Genomic DNA, 27,841 nt, shown 5'->3' with positions numbered 1-27,841 from the left:
CATGACCACGTCGTCCTGCTGACACCGAGGATGTGGCCCTCAAAGCTGGGATCTATTTTTAGCTCCAACCTCAAGCTCCGGACAGACAAACAGGGCAAACTGTCACTCAGACCACCTGCCACAGCCAGGCAGGCAGCCAGGCATGGTGGTTGTGCAAGACCGAGAGAAGAATTAGTGTAGCATTGTTTTGACTTTCATCAGCAGCGACGACTTCCTGAGAATTTAGTTTAGGTTCACACCGATGCCTCACTGCCACTGAACAAGGCCTCTGTGTGTTGGACAGATAAAGTGAAAGAGTGAGCCACGAACATGTCTGCATCACGTTTGGGCAGGGTCGCATCGCTGCAGAAGTCATGTCGTCAGTCTTGTTTCTTGGAATGGGGGGGTTTTAAAGGGTAACTCCACAGATTTTACACATAAAGGTCAATGGGGAGTACTACTCACCCCGTGAAAATAGTTGTGTGATGTCTTTTGTGGTTCTGGAGGGAGCTTTGTCAAGTCTGAGAAATAAACCTACATGATGTCTTCAGGGTTACCTCGGCTTGAGCCGGGAGACTACGCAGAAATTCTACTTTCAAAGATGTGTGAATTCACCAAGCAGATGTTACTGGTCGCATTATGGAAAGGGCAGGCCTGACCTGAGGCCCTTTCAATGATCCCAGGAGGAGTTTCCACTCTACAGTTACGCACCGATTACACATCGTAGATTCTGAGGGCTGACTGTGGCGTTTACTTTGACTGTTGGCAATAAAGAAATCAAGGAATGAATAAATGAATACATACATTTGGTGTTTCTCCACCACAGTTATTCCCGGCGGTGTGGTAAATGCTTTGAAACAGCATTTTGACCACCATATTGGGAGATAAAACTGACTGAAAATGTAATTGAAAAAATAATATAGAAAGTTTTACAGACTTTTGTTTTGGTGGCTAGTCAAACATGTATTATGGGGGGTGGGGTTGTGCCAGGGGAACTTGGGCTCATGATCTCAGTATTTCTAAAATCCTTCCTAAAGCCCTGCGTTTGGGGTAATCACATTGACTTACATTGATTCACTGGATGATTATCCTAACACTAAATACTATATATTATAACCCTCATGTTAACCAAGAAGAAGACAGAAACGACTTTAGATTGTGCTAAATGCAATTACAGTTAGGAATTGGGAACACCAATTATAGCCGTGATGCAGCTGTCCCCAGTCAACAGGCTTTAAGTCTGGGTGGCTGTGGCTCAGGAGGTAGCGGTCCGATAATCACAGGGTTGGTGGTTTTATCCCCAGCTCATCCTTGAGCAAGACACTGAGCCCCTAAGTGCAAATGATGGCCGTGTGAAAAGCACCAGCGACCACTTTTAAGTAGAAAAGCCTATAGAAGTGAGGTCCTAAGATGCTGGGACCACTTACCTTTTTGAGGTTAAAAAAGCCCGTATAATTGATTCAGATAGAAACCCTCTATGAGTGTGAGCCGAGGACTCTTGGACCATTTACATTTAAGTGTATGTGTGGTTCTAGGACTATAGAAGGACTCTTGGACCACCTTTAGGTAGAAAAGCCTATAGAAAATGTGGTTCTTAGACCTGCCCAGTCATTCAACTGAGACCAAGAAATGGCATTCTTTGACAAAGTAGGGACATTCAGAAACAGCTCAGGTTTGACAGTATATCGCTTTATTTTGCGTTCTCGCACATCGTCACAGTACTAGTTTTACATCAATAGGGTTTTGTCTACTTAGAAACAGAATGCGTAATAAAATAAGAGCACTCCTCCCTTCCCTGTGACTTCAAAAGTGGGCTGTGAGTGTGAGAGAACAGGAGCGTCTCAGGAAATACGAAGCGCTGTTAACTGTGTAACAGTTGGCTGTTCATCTCTAGATCCTATGATAATTCAGTCCTGTCGGAGGCAGAGAGAAGCAGTTGATGATTATGTAAATATCAGAGGGGAGCAGGAATGCACCTTCAATGTAACTGACATTGAGTAGTAGTAATAATAATAATAATAATAATAATTTACAGACTATTTACATATGCTTTCTCATTCTTTACTACCCAGTCACCCTTAAAATGCTTCCTCCCTTTCAAACCCTCATCACGTTACATTAGATTTCCCCAGATGGATTTGCTATTTACACTCAGCAGTATACTGCCATGTCTTCATACTGTACAGTGGAAATAGAGGTGAAATGCATGCCAGAGTAGGATGACACAACTTTAAATGAAAAGACACACTAGTAGGCCAGAAATCATCTAAATTCAACAGTCAGAGAAATCAAAGCTACACTGACAGTTTCGGGTCTAGTCAAGCCTGCTGCTCAATAGAACAACACTTAAAAAAGAAGAAGAAAAGAAACGGCAGGCATCAATGGCATGCAACAAAGCACCTCACACGGAATCTGGACAGGTTTACAATAGATCAGTCGGAAGGAAGGAACTGGAGGGTCGGGACTGAAAACACTAGACATAATTCGGAGAACCATCCATATTTAATAAAGCGAGGATTCTTCTTGGCTGGCGTCTGCACCATTATTCCATAACAACTAGCGAGTAATCAGACTTTGCTCTGAAGACAGAAGTTGTGATTGGTCAACTGCGGGGCTGTGGTGGGTCGATTGAATTTGACCCCCAATTTATTTGGTATAAAACTAATTTAAAATGTTATGACCACTCAATATTGGCACTTCTCTGAGTTCGTAGAACTTAAACTACGCTGGATTAAATGCTGTAAATGCGGTATATTTGACAGATCAGAGTCAAATATTAGATTTTAGAGTAGCCCACGGTACATAAAACCCGCAAATTACATTTTGGATCATGAGAGACATTTTGAAAATGGCACCCTTTATAGAGAGTTTATAGGTTGTAACTAATGGCTTCATTGATGGTTAATAAAAACTAATGCTTTATAGATCAGTAATTAGCTGTTGACAGTAATTAGCTATTGACAGCATTTGGGTTACCAGGTTGTGATGAATCTGTTTAGGTGTTTAGACTCCTCCAGCCACCCACATCCTGACGCTCGTCCTGTGATCAGTTTAGTTAGTAGAAGACGGCCAATGGCAATAAATACACGGGGCTTTCTGTGAGAAATAGCACCTGTGCTCTTTTCCCAGATGGTTAATGTTTTATTTAATAAAAGTGAATACACTTTATATGTTGTTTAGTGGGGGTGGTCTTTATTTCAGGTGAGGTGGTCCGCCTCCACTATAAAACAAAACCCTGCCCTGCTCTTTAGTTCATCATGGAGACTGTTTGACGACTTAAAGCTGCCCTGTGGAGTTTTCTTGTAAATGAACAAAAGTTATGTTTACATTCAGTGTTTCTCAGCTAAATGCATTTTATGTATCCTTGCATTTTCAGAATCAGAATCAGAAATAGTTTATTGATCCCCGAAGGGAGACACTTTAATTTTCTTCCTCATGAAACGTAGGTATATTTTACATTGTGCAATGTTTACATCGATGTTAGCTAGTTTGCAGTCTTCTCCTTCGCTGCCTTTGCCAGCACAGTGCTATGCCTCTTTGGGCGTTACCGCCACCAATCAGCTGGAGGATAAATACCAGCCTAGGGGATTTTTTCAGAACATGGGAACCCAAAAGTTGTTCTTATGAATGGCTTATTACTGATGTATAAATCACTAGTAAACAGTTAATTAACTTTATTAATCCAATACATTAGTTATAACTTATAAACCCTATTAGAAAGTAGTACCTTGAAAACTTGAGGAAAGAAGTTTTTAAGAATACTGATCTACTGGATATCACTTGACAACAGCAATGTGGCAGCCATTGACAGAGACAGATGATAAATATGAAGATAAAAGAGTTCCATTCATTATACTTATAGCCGTCTGTCCATTATCACTCTGATTTCCAGATGACTGCGTACATCTTTCATCAGACCTGCTCTACCTTTCCCCTCACAGCTGTGATATCACCCAGCTGTAACTACTGTTGTACACTAAAGATCCAGTAAACTACTGTATGTGGATCAGGAAAAGATACAGATTTGGTTATCCTCTGGAGTGACACAAATACATAACTGACTTCAGCTAGCTGTAATTGAAGAAGTCAAAACTATTCTACCATTCATTTTTAACAACTGTCAAGTGTAACATTGATATAGTTTGGGAATACACAATAGTTAGAATATAGCCTCGAAATACATTGTTACATGCAATTATTTTCTTTGACATTCTTTTTCAGCGTGGAAGGTCCAGTCTCTTCAAATCCATGTGGATACTTGCACTTCACTGAAACACTGAGGAAGAAATGACAGAGGACGCTGGGGAAAAAAGACAAAACTAACAGAACTAAACAAAATGAAACAACCACCAATTGCTCTTAGACAAAAAAAAGTAAATACATATTGCACATACAAGTTTAAAAAAATCCATCTCAGTCTCAAGCAGATACAGACTAACTTCTGCTACTGATATCAACTAAGTAGAACAAGTGCTGTGTCTATCACTTTCAACAGAAAATATGCTCCAGCACACCAAGCCCCCCCCCCACTCTGCACACACACCACAGATACTGTGCACAGGACGGCTGGGAGGTACAACCATCCCATAATATGTCAGAAAGGTGATTGATATAAAACTGCCATTTGTGGTGAGTGAAGCATAAGAGTGCTGTCACCATCACAGAATGATAATTATTGATTTTTGTACATTGGTGTCTGTGTGGCTCCGAGGAAAAGTCCGATCGAGGGAGTAAGCAGCGCTGCACGACACGCTCGCTGCTCCAGAGACGCACAGTGAAACCAACGAGGGACAGGGCACACTCAGCCAGCTGAGAGCTTCCACATCAGGAGAGACATTCAAACAGTCATGTTGCTGTTTCCCTGCTGCACAGTTTGCACAGACTCCTCCAGTCTCTATGAAAAACACCAAAAACCTCCTCCTCCCGCAGAACAGACTTGAAAAAGCCTACGAGGTTGCAGTACAACATATAGAGAATTTCATATTGTTTATTGGGTTCTAAAAAAATAGTTAAAAAAGTGAAATGATGGCGAACAAGCAGCCAGTACTGAAGGGCAGACATTCAGGTGAATCTGTTTGCTCAGCAGCTTGCCGTGGCTTCCTTTTTCCAGAGCAGGAGAGCAACTCCGAACCAAAGACAAGTGCAGTGGCCGAGACAGTGTGCACCGGCCTGCGCCCATCTGAACAGAGTCCTAAGTCAAAGGCAACCACTTTCAGTAGTGTTCCAGGTTACTGAATAGCCTAACTATTAAAAGCTTTGACTGGTTTCTTAACAGTGAAACTACGTCACCTATGTGCGAGTATAATACTGAGAGTTTTAATTGATGAGATTTGTTCTGTAATAATAATAATTATAATAACAGTTGATATTTGTATTTTACAAAATACTATGCACATGAAGCATTTTTTTGTGACTAAATGAGTAAATGCTTCAATAATTGGCACATTTATCACTGCTAATAGAGATATCACAGTGCACTGTGAGCTACCGCTACATTAAATACTCGTACAGCTACTGCTGAGGATGACAGTCTGTCTGTCTGTCTGTCTGCTCAGTCAAACCACCCTCACACTAGATAAAATCACTTTGTAGATGTTAAAGTCAAGATAACTATTTACTTCTTCTGTAAAATACCAGTAAGCAAGATATTTGATCATGTTCCTTTAATTTACTGAGGAGAAACAGTTGTTGTGGTCTTTGTGCATGCTCTTGCGTTCTCGTCTGTTGCTCTTGAAGCAGGCAGACGTGACTTGTGACCTGAAATGAAATGAAAGGAGCAACCGGAAAAGAAACGTGTTTATATTGAATAAAATGCCCCAGAGACAAGCGTAACAAAAAATGCTGAAGGAGGCACGGGAACTCGTCTGGCTTCACGTCCCCAGACCAGCGATGCACAGTGCGACCGTCTCGTCAGCCGAGAGCTTCAGAGTAAAATCACAGTTCAGTCAGACCGCCCAGAAAGCCCCTGTGCGCCTCAGACCACCGTACTGATGCCGCTGTGCTTGGGCTTGGTGCTGCTGGGGGCCTGGGAGGGTGCCGGCGGCGGGCCGTGGTGGTGGGGGCCGTGAGTGGGGTGGGAGGAGTGTGCTGCGTGGCTCCCGTGGCTGTGCTGTGCGTGAGGCGGGTAGGGCGGCTGCTGGCCGTGAGAAGGGGGCGGGTGGTACTGGTGCGGAGGGTGCTGCAAGTGGGCCGGCGGGTGGTAGTGGTGGTGGTGGTGGTAAGGCGGGGGGTTCTGGGTCATATGGCAGAACTGGGCGTGGTGCGGGTGCATGGGGACCGGCGTGTCCGTCTCCACCCGGGCCGTGTGGTGCAGGTTGGCAGGGTGGGGGTGTGGGAGATGAGGGTGGGGTGTAGGGGCTGCGGGGTGGGGCTGGGGGACTTCACCCGCCTGGTGCCAAACAAAGATCCGAGCAGTGAAGAGGAGTTGGGCAGGGACTGGCCACTGTGGCGGGACGGGCAGTCTCGGCTGGAGGGGTTTCTCCGCCGCATGTTAGGACTGCTAATGATGGACCCCTGCAAGAGAGAGGACGGTCAGATCACGACAGACGCACAGCACAAAGTCTACTCTTGCTGTCCAGGTGGAAACAGCAGAAAAAGGTGAAGGTATACTTGCTGTGGATTTCATAATTTTTTAAGGACTAAAAGACATAAGAAAAAACACATCACCCCGCTGGTTTTGCCTTCTGCGGTGTGCACAGGCTTGTCAGATTCTTCACACAGCAGCACCACCTGCATGACCAGCTACAGCTGATCTCAAATCTCACACAATTGCTTGTGTTGCCCTGTGGAAAAGCTTCTCCGTTTCCTTTTCTGGTTCACTACCTTTGTTTGTCTATCCATGCTAACATCTCACGGTCGACTCTCTCTAAAAGGTTTGGAGGCTCAGCCTGCTGAGCTTGTCAGAGCCTGCGACATCTGCACTGTCATGAGCAGACAAACGGCTTCTAAGTCTTCAGACTCTCTCTCTGACTGCTGATGCTGTTGTGAGTTCCTGTCACTATTATGTCTGGTTTCCAAGGTTACAGTTCCCTGTTTAATTTTCATGTGCCCCCACTTCGGAGCCTTTATAGAACAGTCTGAAGGCGCAGCCTGTATACAGTACACATTAGTATGCAGTACCATTTTAAACTGTCAAGTTCAGGTTCACTGTAAGTGCATTACTGAGTTAACTGATGTGTTTTGATGTTTCTAAATTCCCACTCAGCAAGACAAACAAAAAAGACCTCATAGGACTTTTTCTAAGGGCACAGTAACACAGTATAACAAGATGAATACAGAACAACCAAAACAGAGGTTTATGTTAAAGAAATGAAGCACATCTTTCAGAGCCATGCATAACATGCAAACTATTCACGAATGACTTGAGTTATGATGCACTCAAGTCTTTCATAAATTGCTACTTAATGTGTTTGATCAGATCAGCCTAGCCCTTGCAATGATGCTAAAAGGTTAAATGAGAATATGGAGGGCAGGTTATTCACCTCTGCACTCTGAGCGGGTGCTGTTGGCAGAACCAGTGAGTCTCATTTTATATATGAAATACTGATAAATAAACCAGTCTCAAAAGCCAGATGATACAGAGACCAGTGCCCCATTCTTCATACGTGGCTAAACTAATCCAGGCTACCATGTTATCCAGTTAACAGCTAACTTAATTAAACTGTGATAATTACACCGATCTTGATGATTTCTAAATAACATACAGTGCCAGGTTGTTTCAGGGAATTACTTGATTTAAAAAATGAACCCATATTTGGGACGTGTTTTTTAAGATTTACGTCTTCAGCGGGAACTTTCTGAGTGCCACAGAGAGTGTGGAAAGTATTGAGAGATGGACTTATTGGTTTTGGTCTTTTCATGGGATTTGATGACAATAAGAAAAATCTAGAATAATGACAGCCTTATCCTTAAAGGTCCTTGTTCTGGCAGAACAGAACAGCCCTGGATTCAAACTAACACTGAAATTTAGGCTTGTGTCAAATCATCAACAATTAAATCAAGCTAACTCAGCTATCCACATATAAATGGCCCTGATCACGCAGAGTGTCCGGCTTGTTAGAGTATACCTTAATAGTTTAACATCTGTGCCTCCATGCCTGGATTCTTTCACTGCAGTACACTGCTGGCTAAGAGTGACAACTAAAAAGGAAAGGGGAGGAACGTCTTGTAAAGGTCAGGGGTCAGTGAAAGGAAGCAATGCGAATCGGTTCAAACTGTGTGAGCATGCAGTAGCTGGGACTGACAAAGCACAGCCAGGTCCGCTTCAAGTGAACAAGACAAGGACAAAATTCAGAAAATGGCTAAAAATCTAACCCACTACACATGAGAGGATGACTCAAACACAGAGCAGCTCTAATGTGAGTCAGGAGTGTTATTAGTCGTGTCATGCTGTCTACATCAAGGGTTAACATGTGTAAGCCACAGCGGATCATTCCATTCAGCCCAATGCATGCACATTGACCAAAGGTGCTCACAACAAAAACACCACCAAAACAGAAACAAAACTCAAACTACAAAGAAACAAAAAACAGAGACTTGTGTGTTCAGAGTGAACAACTTAAAGTCAGAGGACAGCTAAGCATCAGTTGCATCCTACTTACTTCCATATTGCTGTCTAGTGATCCTGCACTGCTGCGTCTCCCACGCTTGCCTGCCCAGAACATGTAACATGACAGATTAGACACGCCTGGTTAACACGTGAAGGTGCACATATCCCTTCTGTCTAGTACGGGGGGATGCTAACACCCTAAGGTGACAAAAATGGCACATGACTACATAGCAGCAGACTGTCAGTAGGGCAGAGGGAGGCAAATAAGAACTAAAGGAAATGGAAGAAGCATGTCACTTCAACAACTGCACACAGCGTCTACACAGAGACTTGAGGCACAGCTGGCAGGAGACCTTCCCATCAGTTCATTCATTCTCTGCATTTAACCCATCCTAAGTATTAGGAGCAGTGGGCAGCCCCAGGGGACCAACTCCAGTTCTAAGTGCCAGTGCCCTGGTCAAGGGCAGTGACAGGAGAATTAACCTAATATAGGTGTTTATGATGGTGGGGGAAACCGGAGCACCCGGAGGAAACCCACGTAAACACAGGGAGAACATAAAAGTCCAAACAGAAAGGCCAAGATTCACACCCAGAACCTTCTTGTTGCGAGGCAACAGTGCTAACCACTGAGCCACCGTGCTGCATTAAAGTCGTACTCCATCAATTTAGCATTTCACATCCATTAAGTTGCAAGACTCACAACAGACCGATTAAAAAAAAGAGTGGTCAAAATCAAAGCAGCAGAGGCCGAGATCCTGAATTTTGGTCCTGAGTCACAATCCAAAAACACTGGATCCTACATTTCCCATAATGCAACCAATAATATTATTAGACCCTCCCTGCCTAGGAAAAACATCTTTCACCAGTTTTTAATTGAGGCTTTCTCATCACTGTGACATCATCAGGGTTATTTTCTTAGACTTGCCAAAGCTCGTCCCGAGCCACAGAAGACATTAGAAAACTGTTTTCACAGGCTGAGTAGCACTGCCCATGACGGGTAAACTGACTTTGTGTAAACCTGTCTGTAAAATCTGTAGAGTTCCCCTTTAAGGGCAGAGGAAGCTGTATTAATATGAGTCACTTTAACGTGAACCAAATCTTGTACATTTAATTTCAACTGAATGATGCCCAAACAGCTCCTAAGGGAAATGTAGGCATCCAAAATCCAGTATAGGATGAGCTCTTTAAAGACTGCCACTAAAATATGTTCTGTCGCATTCAAAAAGCATCAAGAGCACTGATCAAAAACAAACAGCTGAATTCATTCTTTGATGTTGCTTTACTGGTCTGAACCCTGCGTTGAGGTTACTGAGTGTTTGTGCAGAGCAGCTCTGCAGTGTGGCGGCGGCTCTCTACACCATGCCGTGAATCAACCGCACAACATTAATTCCTCTTACTGTTAAGACGCTCAAATTGATCGCAGTGACCTACATAACGCTGCCGGTGATGCAGGATTATTAGTTGATAGCCTCTAGTAAATTACACCTGGACCCATTAGCAAACACCCATCTCTATCTCCTTGCTTCACTGGCTTCGTGGCTCAGGGGTTGTGTTCACTAAAAGACTCTGCATTGGCAGGTCAGTTGGACAGGAACTCAGCTTCTTCCAAGTTTCCAAATCAATTAACATCCAAAAGGAGTGAATAGTATCATGCCAGCATACTGCTCGGGTATACACTCTAATTTGTCTAGCAGAGGGATGAGACATGAGCTAGTATGCTACCATGGCAACCCCTGATTTTACCTGCATCTGAGAGGTCACGTAGGGAGCTGCTGAGGGCGCTCCTCTTCAAACCTTCACCAACGGCGTAGCTGTCATCGAGGCTTGCTCGGCTCAGGTTGCCGTTGCCTGTTTCCTTCTTCAACCCTGAACTCTGGGATATGCTGGGCCTCACCACCCCCTTCTGTTTTTCTAGCTCAGCTGTGCAGGAGACACATATGCAACGTTAACAGGAATCCAGACTTCTCTCTTTTGATATTTTATATTTGAACGGACATAAGTCTATAGTCTGTTTAAAGGATGGATATTTGTTGAACACTGATGTGTAGAGAAAAACATATAACTTTTGCTCACATTCTATTCGGTACTTCTCCATCTCTTGGACTTCAGCAATAGATTCTCGCAAATCGTCAGTAAACTTTTTGCGGTCCTGAGGATTGGGTGCATTGAAGTTGATGAGGACTTTGATGTCAGCTCCAGGAATGGCCGAGGTCAGACGGACTCCATTGGGATAATCTAAAGAGTGATGATATCAACACTTTAACCCGTGTCCACACAAAATAGACAGATCTCTACAGAAATTAGGGTTGTTTCAATAAAACTATAATAATAATAATCACTGAATCCCCCTCCCTCCTGTCAATTTTTGTAACTTCCCGAAACCAACAATCCGACAACCACACCTGCTTTATGGAGTGATTGGTCAGGTGTGTGGAAATGATCACCGAGGCAGGGTTTAGACTTCTCTCTCATCTTTTTCCATTCCTCAGACAACTACTTCAGACACCTTTTGTTTGTCGTCCTTCTCTACGACGCCAGGGTTTTCCAAGTTTGTATCTCTGCAGACCGGAGACTTTGAGAGGGCGTGGTAACTGTCAATCATTTTTTAGAATTTGGCCAATCAGTGGCTTACAATCCGCTGTCATTCAAAAATATATTTCACCCATACGCTGCCTGAACCAGTTGTCAATCACTTCTTAACTCAGTGAATCACTTCACAGTATTATAAGGGGGGCACACAAACAACTCACGCTCCATCCATCATTTGTTTTGTACTGACAACTTTTCAACTAGCTAACATTAGCTAATGCTGTCTACTTATGACTTATTAACTACTTGATCATAACAGAATATGATAATCTAATCAAAGAACATGTTTTCTTGTGGTGGCCTTTCTAAAATGAGCAGTAGTAACACTTACTAAACGGACAATGGATCATAGATGTTTGTTTCTGGCTTCCAGCATTAGCTAATTAGAAATTCGTTTTTTGATTGACAGAGGATTGTAAACCTCTGATTGGCCAGATTAAAAATTAATGACAATGATTGACCCTCCCATTCAAAATCTCCGATCTGCAGAGATACCCTACTCGGGTTTTCACCCTTGCTTGGAGTGTGGCCATTCGGAACAGCCATAAACACTTTTGCCTTTAATTTCAATTTTATTTATTTAGCACCAATCCATAACAGAAGTTATCTCATTGCACTTTTCCTATAGAGCAGGTCTAGACTGTAACCTTTAGATGTGTTCTCGTACAAACTAGTAAGTTTGAAGCATACTCACACCATTAGAAAGAGCTTACACAAAAGTCTCCATGGCACTTACACTGATTCTCAAAGAGCAGCACTTGCATGCCATAAAGGGAGAAGGACTGCCGAAAGCTGTATGTCACAGAGTTTTTCTTCTTTTGGAAAATTTTAGTAACCTATGAAAAAACCATAGCATATACCGGTTTAGACTCTTTCAGTGGAATTCACAAGTGTGTTCTCAATGTGGTGGAAAATAATGTCTGCCGTACCACTAGCAGGTCATTAAAGAGGAAGATCTCCCTTTGGTGCAGTCCCAACTTTTGTGGTTTGTTGGGGTCGGGCACTTCAAAAAGTCTGCAGTAACAGACCAGTCTTCGGTGGGGTAGGGATAGTACCTGCACACACAATAAAGCATCATTTCTGAGTTGGTCTATTGTTGCCTCAAAAGGGGGCTTTCAAGGTACTGACACTGGCAAAATATTACTTTATATATTCCACAATGTTTACATCTGTTCCATAAAGCCTTTGGGTATTTTACAAATATCTCCACTCAACCCTAAGATGTAGATGACAGAAAGAGTAATACTTACACAGCCCAGACCATGGTGTAACGAGCCAATCTATATGACAGATACATACAAGAGTCATTTTACAGGGATCAGTGACCACATACAGGAACTTTTACATTCACGATACATCAGAGAAAAGACATTCCACATAATGTTCAACAAAAAATATGGGCCCAATTTAAAATCAGGAAAACTAGTTTTATGGATCACAGAGCAAACATACATGTGTCCCTCACAATCCTTCTTTTAATATGTTTTGTTTCCAGTTTGTGTCAACCTTTATGATCATCAACCTTTATGATCGTCAAGGTTCCTTTGACTTATGCTTGCATGTGTCACGAAAGTAGAGTTAGTTTGATGAAAAGGGCATCAATGGGCCGAAGGGAAGGGTGGGGTTTCAAGTAAACACCTTCAAGATCATTGGGTGTGAGGGTGTTTATCTCATTTATTATTACAGAGCTTGTCAGACTGCACTTTTCTTGGGCGGCACTTAGGGCAAAAGACTTATTACAGTCATTCAGCATGAAGGTCTCTGGCCCTGAAGAATTGATGTGTCACACAGCGAAGAAAGTAGGTTCAGTTTAAGAATACTCTTTCATTTCTATTCGTTTTTTGAGAATGTTGACCATGAATAAGCTAGTGCTCTCTGTGACAGCTCAGAGGTACATTGGGTAATTTGGTTCTGCATGCTCCTACTAGATTCAGCTCTTGAATGGAGGGGAAGATAAAAGTGGTCACACTTTACATGCAGCAGCCCAAGGGCAAACTCAAACTTACCGGCTTTTTTCCAACAATGAGTTTTTCCACTTTCTGAACCTGGGACACATGGTCTTCATTAGTCTTGAGCTCTCGCTTGCGTATACGCTCATATATCCCTACCAGCATCTCTCGGGGGATGTCCTCCCCATCATCCACTCCTGTCAGAGGATGAGAGGAAAAGAGAGAGAGAGAGAAAAAAGAGAAGGATTAATGATTAATTCACAGATTTATGAGAGCTGATGAACCCCTGAATTTACTTACATACTGCTATGCTGCACATATTTGTCACAGTACAGACAAAAATGTCCTTCAGAGCTCTCTGAGGACAAGTATTTCTCCTCCACTTAATACTGTACTTTAATTACTGACACTCCAATAGGCAGAGAAATGAGTTAGCCATGCCACAAAGCCCCTACTAATACCCTCAAAATCTGTTGAGAGTAACTAAAAAGGGTTTCGCTTCAACAGCAGCGCTTTCTTGGCCAAAAAACCCTTATTGACAGAGTCATTTATCAAGGCAAAATGCATGCATAAAACTCAATTTGAGATGAATATTTATCCTTGGAGCTGCACAGTAGCGTCTGAAGATAATATTGGTTTTGTGACAGTAAGCGGGACGTGGTGCAGGAAGGAAGAACAAAGTACCTCGAAGGTTCTTAACAAAGTCCTCCAACTTCATCTTCCTCTCAGGCTTGACATTGGGGCTGTACATGTCTGTGTTGAGGAGGATGATGGCAAAGGCCAGGATGAAGATGGTGTCGGGGTTCCTGAACTGTCGCACCACACCAGGGTTGCAGATGCAGTAGCGTTGGCTGTGAAGAGGATATTGGACACAGAAACTTTAAAGTCGAACTGAACTGAACTGAATGTGTGTTTGTTTTGACTTATGTACTTATTTGGTCAACATTGTAAATATGAAATTTAATTTACTTTTCTGCTGTGATAGAGTTGTTGTTGTGTACCGATTAACAATGTCGGTATTGTTATTTGATTGGTGAAATATCTGTGTGGGCAGGCCATCGACTGTGTGATAAAAAATGGACGTAATGTCCGTGACGTCACCTATAGGTTTCTGAAGAGCCGTTGTGAAGCTCAAAGCTCCGGCCGTCGCCATCTTGGCAGTCCCTGACTCTGGCTAATCTAAAAATGGGCAAAGTGGTGGAGCTGAGGCGGGCCGAATGAAGCCTGGTTGCTGAAACCCAGGGCTGGACTGGCCGATACAACTGTCTTTCTTTTTTTTTGTCTGACTTTTTTTTTTTTTTTTTACTTTACCTGGGCCCGCCCCTTTCCCATCTGTGTTATGGGGTTTTTACATTACATGGATAAGTAGGAGTGGAGCAAGATGGACGAATAAAAAGAGCAAAAAGGTGGTTCTGAAAAGCTGAGAGAGAAGAGGTTGATGCAGCCATATGTTTTAAAATAACAAATTATTAATTTGGCGCCGTTACCAGTCAATCATCTCAAGTGGTAAGTCAGAAGACATCAGGGATAAGATAAGCGAGGTTTGGGTTGTGCTATCTGGAGATTTAGCTATATTAGGTCGAAACACGGTCAACTTTTCTTAAAGTCGATGGTTTCGTCAGTGTCACTTTTTGTGAACCGATCAATCACAGCCTGAATGGGGCAGCCCTGATGAAACCACCTAGCGGCAAGCCACCTGGGAGAGCACCCACCTGCCACTGAAAGTGGCCACATCCTTAATTATGCAGAACTTTAAGACTTAATATAATTTAAACAGGTGGGTTATATAAAAATTCACCCCCCTCACAGTTTTCATGAATGGGGAAATTAGCTGTAGAGACCAAACCCGTTTTTTGTACCAGGCTGTAAACATGTTTATTTCTGCTGTAAAGTGTTAACATGGGGCTCTGTGGGGATTGACTCCCTTTTGGAGCCAGCCTCAAGTGGCCGTTCGATGAACTGCAGTTCTTGGCACTTCCGCGTTGGCTTCATTTTACAGCCCGGAGGTTGCCGCTTGGGGCAGGCACTAAAATATGTTCATTATATCACTTCACTTCTAACAAACTAACAGACAGTTAATCAGCTGAGGGGCATTGCTGCCTGTTACATTGTTATGTTGTTGCCTGTTACTCAGCTCCATCTGTGATTTCAGCACTCCCTATGTTACTCCTTGACTCTGTATGTTACTCTGGGACTCACATCATGACACAATGTAATGTACAGAGTGCTGAGGTCACATGACTACCAGTTGCTGTGGGTTTGGACAGTCTGCCACCAAAATATCTGGACCCATGAAAAAAAAGACCCCCTCCTTAAACAGCACTTGAGTGTGCAGGAACATTAACAAACATCTGGTGGCAGTCAGTGCTAATGTTATCAAGCTAGGCTAGCTAGCTTCATGGAATACACACTTAAAATCACAATGGGTCTTCCCGAATGCTGAATGTTGTAAAGGCACAGCTTACATTGCTAATGGATGATAGCTAACACAATGTGGCTTGTTGAATAGGGGGGAAATAATGCCCTGAACTGTCGTCTTCCAGTCAATAGCACACCATGAAAGTTGACAGCATGTCTCCTAACAAAGCCAGCTGTCAGTTTTCACAACTAATGTCACGGGAAACGACCGCCCAGAGGCTCAACGCTTAGACGCTGCTTCCACAAATATGTCCAAAAATGATCTGATCCTTTTTTTTTTTATTCAAAACTATGCACTAGTATCATTACAGTTTATACTTCATTACACAAAAGGTGAGGAGAACTCAAAATTTAGCTGGACTGGAACACAGCACAAACATTAGATTTGAATGAGTATGAGAGACAGAACATTCGTCATTAAGGACAAAGTATCAGTATGAAGACTTTCCTTCAAGGCAAAATAAATCAATAACCTTCCCTGTTAGTTCCACTTATGGACAGGAATATCAATACTGATATTGATATTGAGCTCTCCACTATCTGAGCTGTGGTCATATACAGTTAATAATGCTTCATAGCCTCAAGTCAATAGAACAATGAGCCAGTGCCACTGAAGACTGTCAGTACAGCCTGCCGACATCAGACAGACTGTTTAACAGCTTTCTGAGTCACCATAAAGTGAGCTCATGATCATATCTGGACTGGGCTGCAGGCGAGCACCAGATGATCAGTTATCGTTACCTCCCCAATGTTACACTGACTGCTGTGTTTACTGAGGCCGAAATGTCCTTGCTCAGTGCTGATCAAAGCTAATTCTCTGTGGGCAGGAGAACCAGAGGTTTGGAGAAAATAAATTACGGAAAAACAACATCCATCAGCCGCCCTGAGGGAGGTTTTCCTCAAATTTTTAAACTAATTATAACTAATTTTCTGCAATGATCTGGTCAGACAGTCTGGATTTAAAATGGCTTTGCACTAGTGCACTGAAGCTCTTATGCCTGAGAGTGTGGAAGGAACGCTTTTTGGTGTCACCTCTGATTTAGAGAGTAATGGTCTTTTGCTGTGTTGGTGGTAAATACTAGACATGGCAATGAACCCCGTAATGATCATCCTGTCACATAATCCTTAGTTGATGTAAGCCATTTTTGTAAAAAACATCACTTTATTCCTCCTTGCTGTGGAAAAACTACATGACTTGGTGTGATTATTTTCATAATCTGGTTCTAAGCTGGTTTGGGAGATGAAACCCTGCCATGTGTTGTGTTTTAGAGGAGTTTCTTACCTGTAGGCCTCTATCAGCCGCTCAACCTTCTGTGCTTCTCCCTGCACTCTGATGTGTGCCTGGAATTTCCTGAGCGCTTCGTCCAGCTCCATACCTGAGAAGTCCATTTCATCCACCACACAGCTGGTGAAAGACACACAATTAGCAGTGGTAAGTGGGAAGATCAGTTTGGATAGGAAAATAATACACACTATCCTTTCAAATGGGAACAACTTGATTATTCAAGAAAGCTGCATGGGATTCAGAAATGTATAACTGCCTTTAATGTGTAGAACTACATTCACCAGCTACAGACGGCTACAGTTCCTTGTACATTTTCACTTTCAATATGAGATAAATACAGCTGCTGCTGTCAGGTAAAAATCTTTTCTTTTCTGGAACACAGCCTTGTTTCAGCTTCATAACACAATTAATTGTAGACATTATCTAAAAAGTTTCAGTAAATTTTCTCAGTCTGCACTAGACTCTTACTTTCTTTCTTCCCTTTTTCGTTCTTTCGTTCTTTGAAAAATAATAATTCCTAGAAGTGGAAATACAAGATTTTCATCCCCACCAGTGAGAGTACGTTTCACTGATAACACATTTTAAAGCAGCACTAATCGCTTTTTTGGCCACCTGGGGCAAGAACTCCACAAAAAGCTCGACATCACACACACATATTATCACCTTGTTATGACTAACAAGTTGGCAAACAGTTACCTATTTACCCAACCAGTAGACAGAAAGTAACATTAGCATTCATTTGGAATTGTGTCCATCAACTCCTGAGAAACAATGACTAGCTCTTTAGTTGCTAAAGGCTCCATTAATTTCACCAGCTAGTCACTAACTTTGTCTGTCTGTGCTTTGGTGTTGGACAAGTAGTGTACAGTGGGTTTATCAGAGCTTTCTAGCCAAGAAGTTCATTAGAGCAGTGAATGATAAATGGACTGTACTTTCTGACTGCTCAAAGCGCTTCAACTACATATCACATTCACATGGCAGAAGTGCTCATCAAAGTAACTAATCATTCACACACACTCACACACCGAAGGCACAATTTGGGGTTCAGTGTCTTGCCCAAGGACACTTCGACATGTGGGCTGGGGGAAGCCAGGATTGAACAACCAACCTTCCAAAACAGCAACAGTAAGTTGCGGGCTGTAAAACCAAAAACAATGACCTGAAAGATGCTAAAAAGCTCCGTATACTGAGGATAACTGCAGAGCTGGGTGATATAAAATTACTTGTGATTATTTTGTTATTTGTCATTACAAGTGAGCCCTTTCAAATTACACATTGTTATTTGCACACTGTTCATTTACAAATATTGATAAGTGCAGCTTTAATGGAGGACTTTCACGTGTAATGGAGTATTTTTCCACTGTGATATTGACACTTCTACTTAAATAAAGGACCTGAGAACTTTTTTATTACTTATATTATTTATTATACCTTATCCTCCACTTAATCTCAATGGGCTCTGATAGAGCTGGTGTGCTTTCAGATAAGTCTGTCCAGTCTATGCATGAAGTAGTGTTGCAATTTGAATGATGTGAAGAATCACTCCTGGAAAATACGAGATCTTTACGACTTCCTTTCCCTATTAAAAGGACTGAAGAATATAAATGGGGTACGTATGTTTATCTGAGCAATTTCCTGTGTGGATTCTATTTCTGTTTATTTCCTGGCTAACTCGAGTCATTATGTAGTACTCAGAAACTCCAAAGACTGCTTGAATAAGTGTAGATTGCAAACTAGCAACCCTATTTGCAACTAAATGATGATTTATTTTCCTAGAAGGCAGATAAAATATAATTCTGTGCACCGTCATAGCTGGCAAGTCAAATCAAAAGCCTGTTTTAGAGAATCTTGATGTTTTCAGGGTTGAGACAAAATTATCCATCTGCACATACAAATGCATCAAAGATTACACATTACTCTCTGCAAACTCACTCGAGGACATCTCGGTTGAACTGTTTCTGTCTGTTACCCAGGAACTCTCCAATCATCTGCCTACTCAAGCCTTTCCTCTGGAGCAGGAAGTGGGCCACACCCACTGGAGTGTCTGGAACAAAGTTTCGCTCTATCAGATACTGGATGCCTTTTTCTGGTTTCCTGGAGACACAGGAGAGGGTAGAGAGAGAGACAGACAGACAGACACAAAAGGAAAAGATTGAGGACACAATCCAAATCAATGATTATCCCACTGCACTTCTGCCCCTGGCCAAATGTGTGTCAGATGAGGGACAGGATTTAAGGAGGCAGGGAGGGAGGTGGTGGAACAGGATAAGGGCTGAGAGTGGGGAGGAGGGAGTCACTTTTCATTGCGGTGTTGATCACAAATGATTAGAATTAACTTAATGGCCGGCTCTGAAAGAAACCAAATCCACAGTCATCTATGATTAAATGGAATCACACAAGCTCAGATGAATTGCTCTGCATGAAGTGGAGCAGAATGAGTCCCAGACTCATTTCCACCTTAAGTAGAACAGACAGATAGTTGTGTTTCAAGTAACATCACTGCATATTTATCGTACATGTTGGGTTCTTAAACAAAAAAACATTCTCTAAATCATAAGCAATGGACTGCATCTAATTAACATAACCTCTTCTGTCCCTCATTATGTAATGTGTATCAGATTGTGTCTGGCTCTGTGAGCAGTTTGTTAATGGATCTCGTGTAGTGGAGTGTACATACTTGTTGAAGAGGTTTAGGCCAATGCGGTAGTGCCTCTTGCGGATTATGTCATTGCTGAATGCAGGTGAGTCCCAGCTGTTGCGAGTCTCTTTGTGGTACGTCTGCTTGCTGAGCGTCTGCTCCCTCAGGCTGTCCCTGGACGAGGACTCAGAGCTGCAGTTGATGGTGTCATTGGAGTTGGATGTGCTGTTGATGCTGTCATTGTCGCCGTCAGAGAAATCGGACTCTGACTTGCTCTGCCGGTTTGTGGTGCCATTGATGGCCAGGTGGGCCTCCATTTGTCGTGGCCGATGGCGGGTGACATCCTCTTCTCTGGAAGGCCCTCTGGGTGGCAGGCTGTGGCTGATGTGTTTGGGGCTGCTCTGCTGGTTACTGAGGCTCCGGTCGTAGGCTTTCTGTCTTTTCAAAGAGCTGCGGTCAGAACGATCACTCAGCTCCACCGAGCTGTCACTCGGAGGCTCAATGGTCAGTAAGGGTAGGTGGTCTACCCGCAAGCGCTGCTCTTGGCACTCCAGAGATGGTGTACTGCGGCAGCTGGTGTCCGTGTCCCCTTTGTCATCCTTATGAGCCAGTGACCAGTAGTCCTGGGAAGAGTTGAGGGAACGCTGACGCATGTCCGATTCTGTGCTGGAGGGCCGGTCTACAGATTGAGACAGGGGCAGTGGCGGTGACAGTTCCTCTTCATCAATGTAAAGGGTGACATCGCTGTAAGACGCCGTCATCTCGTCTAGTTTGCGGTGTTCTGAAGCGCTGTGGGAGGGTTTCACCTGGCAGCTGACCTCCCTGTCCATATCCTGGTGGCCTCTCCCTGGCTCCGACTGGTTGTCGTCACCATGCAGACTGCGACAGTTTAGAGCATCATCTATGGACTCAGCTAGAGATTTGACCTGCCTGGAGAAGGCATCTTCTAGTTCTGTGATAGCGTCTGTGAAGTCACTCTGTGTTGTAGGGGTCTTGGCCTGCATGCCCATCTCCCCACCATGCTCTGACTGCACCAGTGCACCGATTTTGGTGCCGTCATCTGTCAGCGAGACCTGCTTTCCCTCAAAGTAGGAGCTGTGGACTTTTTCAGGTCCTTCGAAGGAAAACTGCATTCTCATATTGGATAGGACGATCCGTCTGGACATACGGTTTTCAGACATAGAACTTCTAAGACGCTCAAAGTTCTTGTTCATCTGGTACTGGCGGAAGGCTGTCTGGATGGTGCGGGCTGCATGCCGGGTTATGAAACGGCCACCATATTTACGCTCTAGCATCTCCACCTACAAGAAAAGACAGAAAGCTGGCATCATAAATGCATCTGAGAATTAACTGGTAACCTTGCAAATGACATTTGTAATGGGACAACTGGTGATCCCAGGTGAAAACAGGGATGATGAACGCATACAATATTCTGAAAGGTACTGTATTTTGGATTTCATGTTTTATGACTGTTAAAGTGATACTTCACCCAGAATCTTTTTAGTATCAAACACTCACACTCAATGTAGGCGTCATAGGTGGCTGTAAAAACTGCGAGCGAGAAAGTTAATTCCTGACCTCGGAAAAAGTAGTTTGACAAAATAATCGAAACTTATTAGATTTTCCAGAACATTCAACCACATCTCACAGTCTTCATCAGCACATGGAGTTTGCTAAGTTGTCATGGAGATGGCTCAGTTAGCTTGTCGTGTAACCTTTGTGTGGAACTTTGGTCACGTCATATTTCGGTTATGTGATGATGACTGACCCAGATAAAGAAAAAAGCTAGCTATTCACTTCTGTGCTTCCATCCATATTCTCACTATATTCCAAGCAATCATAGTTTCACATAGTTTCAGTATGACTAAATATGCTACTTTCAGCTGAGCTTTGGAGCTTTGAGGAGGGTGATCACTGCTGTGAATCCAACCTTACCACAGCCATTTGTCGTGTGAAGTAGTAAACTGCAAACTTTCTACAATTTTTTAAAGCCTATAGAGGGTGAGTGTTTGTGACGCAAAAGACAGATTAAAATGGACTTAAAATAACTCTGTGTCTGGAAAATTTACTGTGGAACAAAAGTTGTTTTCACCTGGCTACAAAAGTAAGACTATTACCTTGGAAACATGTATTAGACAGAATGAAGAATCTTCTGCTTATCTGCTTTTGTCATGGCTTAAAAAACTCAAGAAGAGTGTTGATGACATTTAAAAATTGCTGGAATTTAGGGTTTATTAGACACAAATAGACCCCCGGGGAAGATGGATAATGATGACGGGAACCCAGTTTGACTGATAAACTGGTAATGGCCCAAATAATGATGAGGAATTGCTCTTGAAAGAACTACCATAAACAATATAGGACAATATAACAAAAAATATGATTATAGTTGAGGACTGCAGTGCTATTGGACATAAAAAATGACCATAAAGAGACCACAAATTAAGATGTAGTAAAGACTTACTAGAAAAGATAAATTGATTAACAGTGGGTGCTGCAATGTTTAAATAGCTTTCATTAAAAGAAGGATGAAAATTACCATACTTGAAAAGAACCAGTCAGGTGTATATTACATAGTGTACATTAAATTGAAATTAGAAATAGATCATTACATTAACGTGATATACCTATAATTAGGACTGTGTCCAGGGCTGTTTTACATGAGCCCCCTCTCAGCCCTGTGCCTTTTACACACAATTCAGAAGGGCATTTTGTTACATTTTGACCAGCTGTGACATTATCCGACAGTTACCGCATTTTGACCTTGCACTAGAGGTCTTCATGGGTCCACTCGGTTCATAGTGGGGTCCCATTGTATTGCTGTGGATCTCAGATCTGTGTGTCAATATGTGCAATACACAAATGGATCCAAGCAGACTACGTGGTGGGTCATGATCATCATAGAAGAAAAATATGTTTTTTAGGCAGATGTGTGAAGTGCAAGAAAAATGACATGTACTGCAATGTTTTTCAACTCTGCCTTTCATTAATCAGTGGAGCATCTGGGCATTTGGGTTGACCACATTTTGGATCAAGTCTAATTTTGCTCAGGTGCATTTGGATCCGGTCCAACTGTTCATGTTGGCCCCGAGGCTCTGGAACAACTTGCCCGAAGAAATTAGGTTGTCTGAGTCAGTGTCTTCGTTTAAATCTCGTCTCAAAACACATTTTTATCTGAAAGCATATCCTGATTTTACGTGAACTGGCTGTTTATTTTACTGTTTATTTTATTGCTTTTCTGTATTTCATGTGTTTTATTTCTTTATATTTCGTCATTCACTGTGTTATTTTATTTTTCTTGTTGTGAAGCACTTTGTACTTTGTTTTGATAAGTGCTCTATAAATAAAGTTTTATTATTTTATTATTATTATTCATGGGTCCTTTCCTTGTGGTACTGTAAATGTCTGCTGCTATTCATGATGTGTTTGTTTTATACATACATTAGGTCTGGATCTCTTCAATGGATTTACAGCACTATCAGTGGAACAGTGTGAAGTTGTTTTGCACAGTTTGCACCATTGCACTGAAGCACATGACACTGTTGGTAAGATGTAGATCAGACATTGTCTATTGGTATTGTGATATCTTGGTTTGGGTAGCTCCCCTTTCATTTATTTATAACTGGATTTTTTTGGAGCTATGTTCCTCTGTCCATCTATGCGGGTCAAGTACTATGGTAGGAAACAATTCATTGTGTGCTGTTTTGAACATTAACTCCCTGCCTAACCCTATTTACACATCCAGCAGACACAAAGCAACACCAGCATTTCTTTGGAGTCCTGTTTCTGATAAATGTCCACTTCACCTTCTTTTAGCTCTGTCATGGGCCCCACCAACCCTCTCTTTAGCTGCCAAATGCTCCACTATGTTAAGCAGCTACTGTAGTTGCTAACTTTGTTTGTCGGCTGTTTGGTGCTGCAGGTAGTGAGCGGTGGATTTATCAGAGCTCTTGTGCTGAAAACAGCTGTCTGCTGCTGCTGGAGGTTGATGAGAGTGCTGTGACTGAACCAGAACAGTACAGGCAAGAAACTAAAACACGCTAAAATGCTCTGTGTTAAGGTAAACTGTTGAGGAATAATTCCCCCAGGGTTTGTCACTACAAGCCACACATTTCACATTACACACAGTAATTTGTCCCATTGTTAATATTAATATATTGATTAGGGCAGTTAATGATTTCAAGCATATAAAAATGAATTTCAAACTAAAAATATTAGCAAGAGAAGATAGAAAGTTTTGTTTTGGGTAATGTCTGATATAATGCATAAGATAATTACCAGCTGCGACAGCGTGGCTGGTATTATTTTCACCTTATGAGTGTGTGTCTTCATGGCAAAACATGGTCCTGGAGACACCTACTGTAGTGGGAACTTCCACAGAAGCGGTTTTGCGTACTTTGCCAGGTGTTTATATGTCCGTGGACAGATTTTGTCAACACTATAGTGTCACAACTGTGCAAGATGCAGTCACGAAACTTTACAGGTGTGTAGCTGACACCGAAATGAAGGCCGAGTTGGAAGATGGGTATGGTCTGAGCAAGGGTGCCGGAAGTAGGGCGGTAGGAAGTAGGGAAGGAACCATGGGCCCCTCCACTTTACGCCCCTGGCCCACATTCTTTGTAATCTACACATAATTATCCCTCCCCTGCGAGGACGGTTAGGCATATTGAATAATTCTGGCACAGTTCACCTGTCTGCCAGACACTTCTCTCCTGTTCCAATGGCTCTGGCAGATAACGTCTGGCCCCTCTCCCATTCAAACAGATTTCCACCCGTCCTGGATTCGGTGGGGCCAATCACAGCCGTTTATCTGGTATGGGGCAGGTTTGACACGATGACTGACAGGCGAGCGTTACCGGTCCAGATTTGAAGTCACACATCACATGTTTTTCCTTTCTGATTGGTTGATACGGTGCAAGGCACAGGCTCACGAAACTCAGATCAAACTGTCAAACTAGGCAGTGCTGATCAAATATGAATCAAGATTCTGTTACTGCATTGCCTATTTTCCGCCTCAAATGTTTTCAGAAACACATGTTAGTGTACTGTTTAGCTGTAATTTGAGAAAGTTTGTGACCAGGCTGCCATTTTTTTTCCTGCTTGAAAACAGACCAAGCAGCGCCCCAACATAACGCCCCTTGGAAATCAAAAATGAACTGAGAGACTAATATGCAAATTGCCAGGCTACTGTGATCCCATCGCAAGTTTTCATCATGCAAACATTTTCTATATCATGATATAATGTATATCTAATGTTCTTATTAATACTGTGATATTGTTTCAAACAAATCACCCAGCCCTATATTAGGTGTTTACAGATTCCTGTTCCTGTCTTTGTGTATCCCCCCTCACCTGCTTGTCCTGTAGGTCTGATGAGAGCTCATAGCTCTCTGACAGCGAGCGGGAGCGCTTGATGGCCTCCTCCTCTGCCTGCTTGCGGAGGATGGACTGGGAGTGCTGGAGCTTGGGTCGGCGAGGCCGCGGGTGGCCGGGCAGGAAGATATGTCCGTAGAGCTGGCTGTCCAGGTGGTCGGGGCCGAGCCCGCCGCTGTGGGTCACTGGGACACAACTGTAGCCACCGATGGGATCCACAGAGGCGCCCACCTCGCTGCCTGGAGCATCACCTTCCACACTGCAACACACAGAAACACACATAGAGCACACTGGGTTAGTTTGCTGAGTCATTTTCCTGAGGGCATGCACTGCTCTGTGTTTCAGCAAGAAGCACGTGACAGATGGAAAAAGTGAACTTTGATACTGCTGGCAGGGTATAAATATGAGGGAGAGAATTTATAGCAGCAGTCTGAGTGCTGCCTGTCATCCTTACACATTCCCTTCACAATGCAGAAAATACCTCAAGTCATCCTAAGCAGCTATAACTTTACCACTGTATCTTGATTAGAAGAAATTAAATGCATATGAATAAATTATGAACACCAAAGAACCCACATAAAGCATAACAAACACTGAAACCACTACAACATAATCAGCAGCTCGGTCTTTCAGTAAAAACAAAGCAACACAATGTCAAGAATGATTAAAACACGTGAATCAGCACCTTTAATATTAATCCCAATAAGGATCTTCATGTGGACAGATGACTGGGTAAACCTGCCGTTGTTCAGCAACGACCGGCTGTGCCACGCCAGACTGCAGCAGCTAAATGTCAACCACAGATCTGTTCACTTCCTCCACACCTCTTAGACTCTTGTGATTAGCTGAGAGGGCTAAAGTGCACTGTGCTTTGGTACTTGGACACACAATAACTACTACTTTGAGGAATCAAAACCGTTTTGACTGAAAGAAAAAACAGCAACCTGATCTGACTGCTTTCTGAAGGTGTGAAATAACAAGCTGCCCCTCTCCAGAGACAGAGACCTTGATTTTGAGAAGTTAATCCTTTTTCTTTGTAGAGAGGCAGAACTGGATGGCAATATAAGAAGACTAAAATGCACAGTATATATAGACATTTCAATTAAATGCATTAGAAGCCAGCTCAGCAAAGAGGGATTACTGACATGAGAACAAGGAAGGCATCTGAATATGTTCTAAACCAAAGTGGATACATATTGCCCACTCAAGATACACATTTTGAGCGCACAATCAAAGCATCCGAGTGAGAGCTGTGAATCACATCATAAACTGCTCAGATTACTTCTGCAAATAGGCCAACACTTCATACCCAAAACACCTATGGGTGCAACTCTGCAGATGAGATGAGAGATTATGGCAGAATCACTGCAGTCAATTATTACAGCTAGTCTGTTAGGGTGTTCACATAACAGAGTATTCCAGTGACTTATTATAGCACGTCCTTAAAGTTGTGGGATTCAAAAGAGACTTAAAAAGAATGGTCAAAATCGAAACAGCAGATGCTGAGATGTCATGACTTTTAGTCTCTTTGTTAAATGCCCATGTCTTTCAAACACTGTGCTTACAGTTTGTAACACAGGCTTTCTGTTGAAAATGTGTAGTAAGAAACAGCTCCTTTGTGCATGGCAACATGCATTATGCACTCATAATTCCTCTGTGAAAAGGCCGCACTGACACAGAGTCTACTAGCATGAGGAAAGAACTGTGTTCATTCAACTTCTAGCTAGTGATTTGTATGGTGAGTGTGAGTAAAGCATCGTGTACTGCCTTCATTGATTAGTTGCACACATCAGTAGTTTACAAAGCCACTATCAGAGAGCAGAAAACAATAAATTCATGTTACACGGTATGTATCAACAGCACAGTCTCCAATTCATCAAACAAAGCCAGGAGTGAGGTGACACTGTTGTGTAGTTATGGGCCCTGATTTTAAAAAACGACAGCTGATTTCCTGAACTTCACCTTGCCAGTCAATCTCTGGTGGAAATGTGAACTTTTCTACCTTAAAGCAACATTTTTTATCAAAATCCAATCAATATCATTTCATTTTGTTTGTCATCAGCTGATGGATGAAGTGTAAAGGCTCCGAACACGGACATCCATCTAGACGCATCTATAACTGCATACCTCGATCTCTGTGGGAGAATGTGTCAAAGTTAGATAATAAAGGTTCAAATAAAACCTTTAATAGGAAAGAGATTTGATGTGCAGAAGGGGCTCAGAGCAGTAAATAAATAGTACATGCAAGGTGAAATGAGTAGTAATGAATGATGCCTGTCATTAGCCTGGGCAAACTGAATACCAGAGGGAGGCATTTAAACATGCTTGCATTCAGTTATATCATTCATGCACAGTTGATGGCGGAACTAGCATGACGTTATTGCAAAACGTCTTTGAGGTATAGTTCAACATTTTGGGAAATATGCTTATCCACGTTCTCGTCAGAGTTAGATGAGAAGACTAATACAGCGCGCATGTCTGTGCATGTATGGAGCTAGAACCCAGCTGTTGTTCACGAAATACGTCAAGCTCATAACTCCCCCTAAAACCATAATCTGTTTTGTGTTGTTTTAACATTGTGTTTTGTGTACAAATTAAAATGAAGACATATAACGTTCTGACTCAAGCTTGGTGTGCGTGTGTGACTTGGACTTTTCCTAGTAACAGTCAACGTTGGCTTTTTCTTAACCATGACTGCGACCTTTTCCAAACCTTAACCAAGCAGTTTTTGTGCCTAAGAGTAACAATGCCTAAACCATATACACTACACTATACATACTGCAAGGCCATGAGAAACCTATTTTGTCATTAATTCTGGAGGACTTATTGCCTTTCAGCCAAGTCACAGTGAGGTAGGCTGAGGGACCTCCTTCATGGGATAACATCTCTCATTAGAGAAAATTTCTTCTCTCTCCGAGCTGGACACACGATGCTCATTATAAAACCCCTCTCTGCATCTTCATTCCAATCCCCATGCATCAACACATTTTTAATTCTAAAAGGAACAAATCCAATCAGACTGAGAGTCCTTTAATTAGACTGAAGGGAGGGCTGTAATACGT

At 42.6% G+C, this 27,841-nt stretch overlaps 1 protein-coding gene across 1 annotated transcript in view; it reads right to left on the bottom strand.

The window, feature by feature from the left end:
• Window positions 1-1,647: 1,647 nt before the first annotated feature.
• Window positions 1,648-27,841, bottom strand: part of iqsec1b (IQ motif and Sec7 domain ArfGEF 1b) — a 208,351-nt gene continuing 182,157 nt past the window's right edge. Inside the window, 14 exon segments of the mRNA XM_044220473.1 lie at window positions 1,648-6,309; window positions 6,312-6,492; window positions 8,580-8,629; window positions 10,271-10,447; window positions 10,601-10,762; window positions 11,853-11,952; window positions 12,046-12,171; window positions 12,367-12,396; window positions 13,123-13,262; window positions 13,750-13,916; window positions 16,766-16,888; window positions 18,701-18,862; window positions 19,446-20,707; window positions 24,759-25,038. Of these exon segments, the coding sequence (XP_044076408.1) occupies window positions 5,954-6,309; window positions 6,312-6,492; window positions 8,580-8,629; window positions 10,271-10,447; window positions 10,601-10,762; window positions 11,853-11,952; window positions 12,046-12,171; window positions 12,367-12,396; window positions 13,123-13,262; window positions 13,750-13,916; window positions 16,766-16,888; window positions 18,701-18,862; window positions 19,446-20,707; window positions 24,759-25,038 (3,316 nt within the window). The 3' untranslated portion in view covers window positions 1,648-5,953.

This window comes from Siniperca chuatsi, linkage group LG2, assembly GCF_020085105.1.
Source record: "Siniperca chuatsi isolate FFG_IHB_CAS linkage group LG2, ASM2008510v1, whole genome shotgun sequence".
NCBI lineage: Eukaryota > Metazoa > Chordata > Actinopteri > Centrarchiformes > Sinipercidae > Siniperca > Siniperca chuatsi.
Note: the sequence above shows the minus strand (reverse complement) of the source record. Positions and strands in the feature narration are given on the sequence as shown.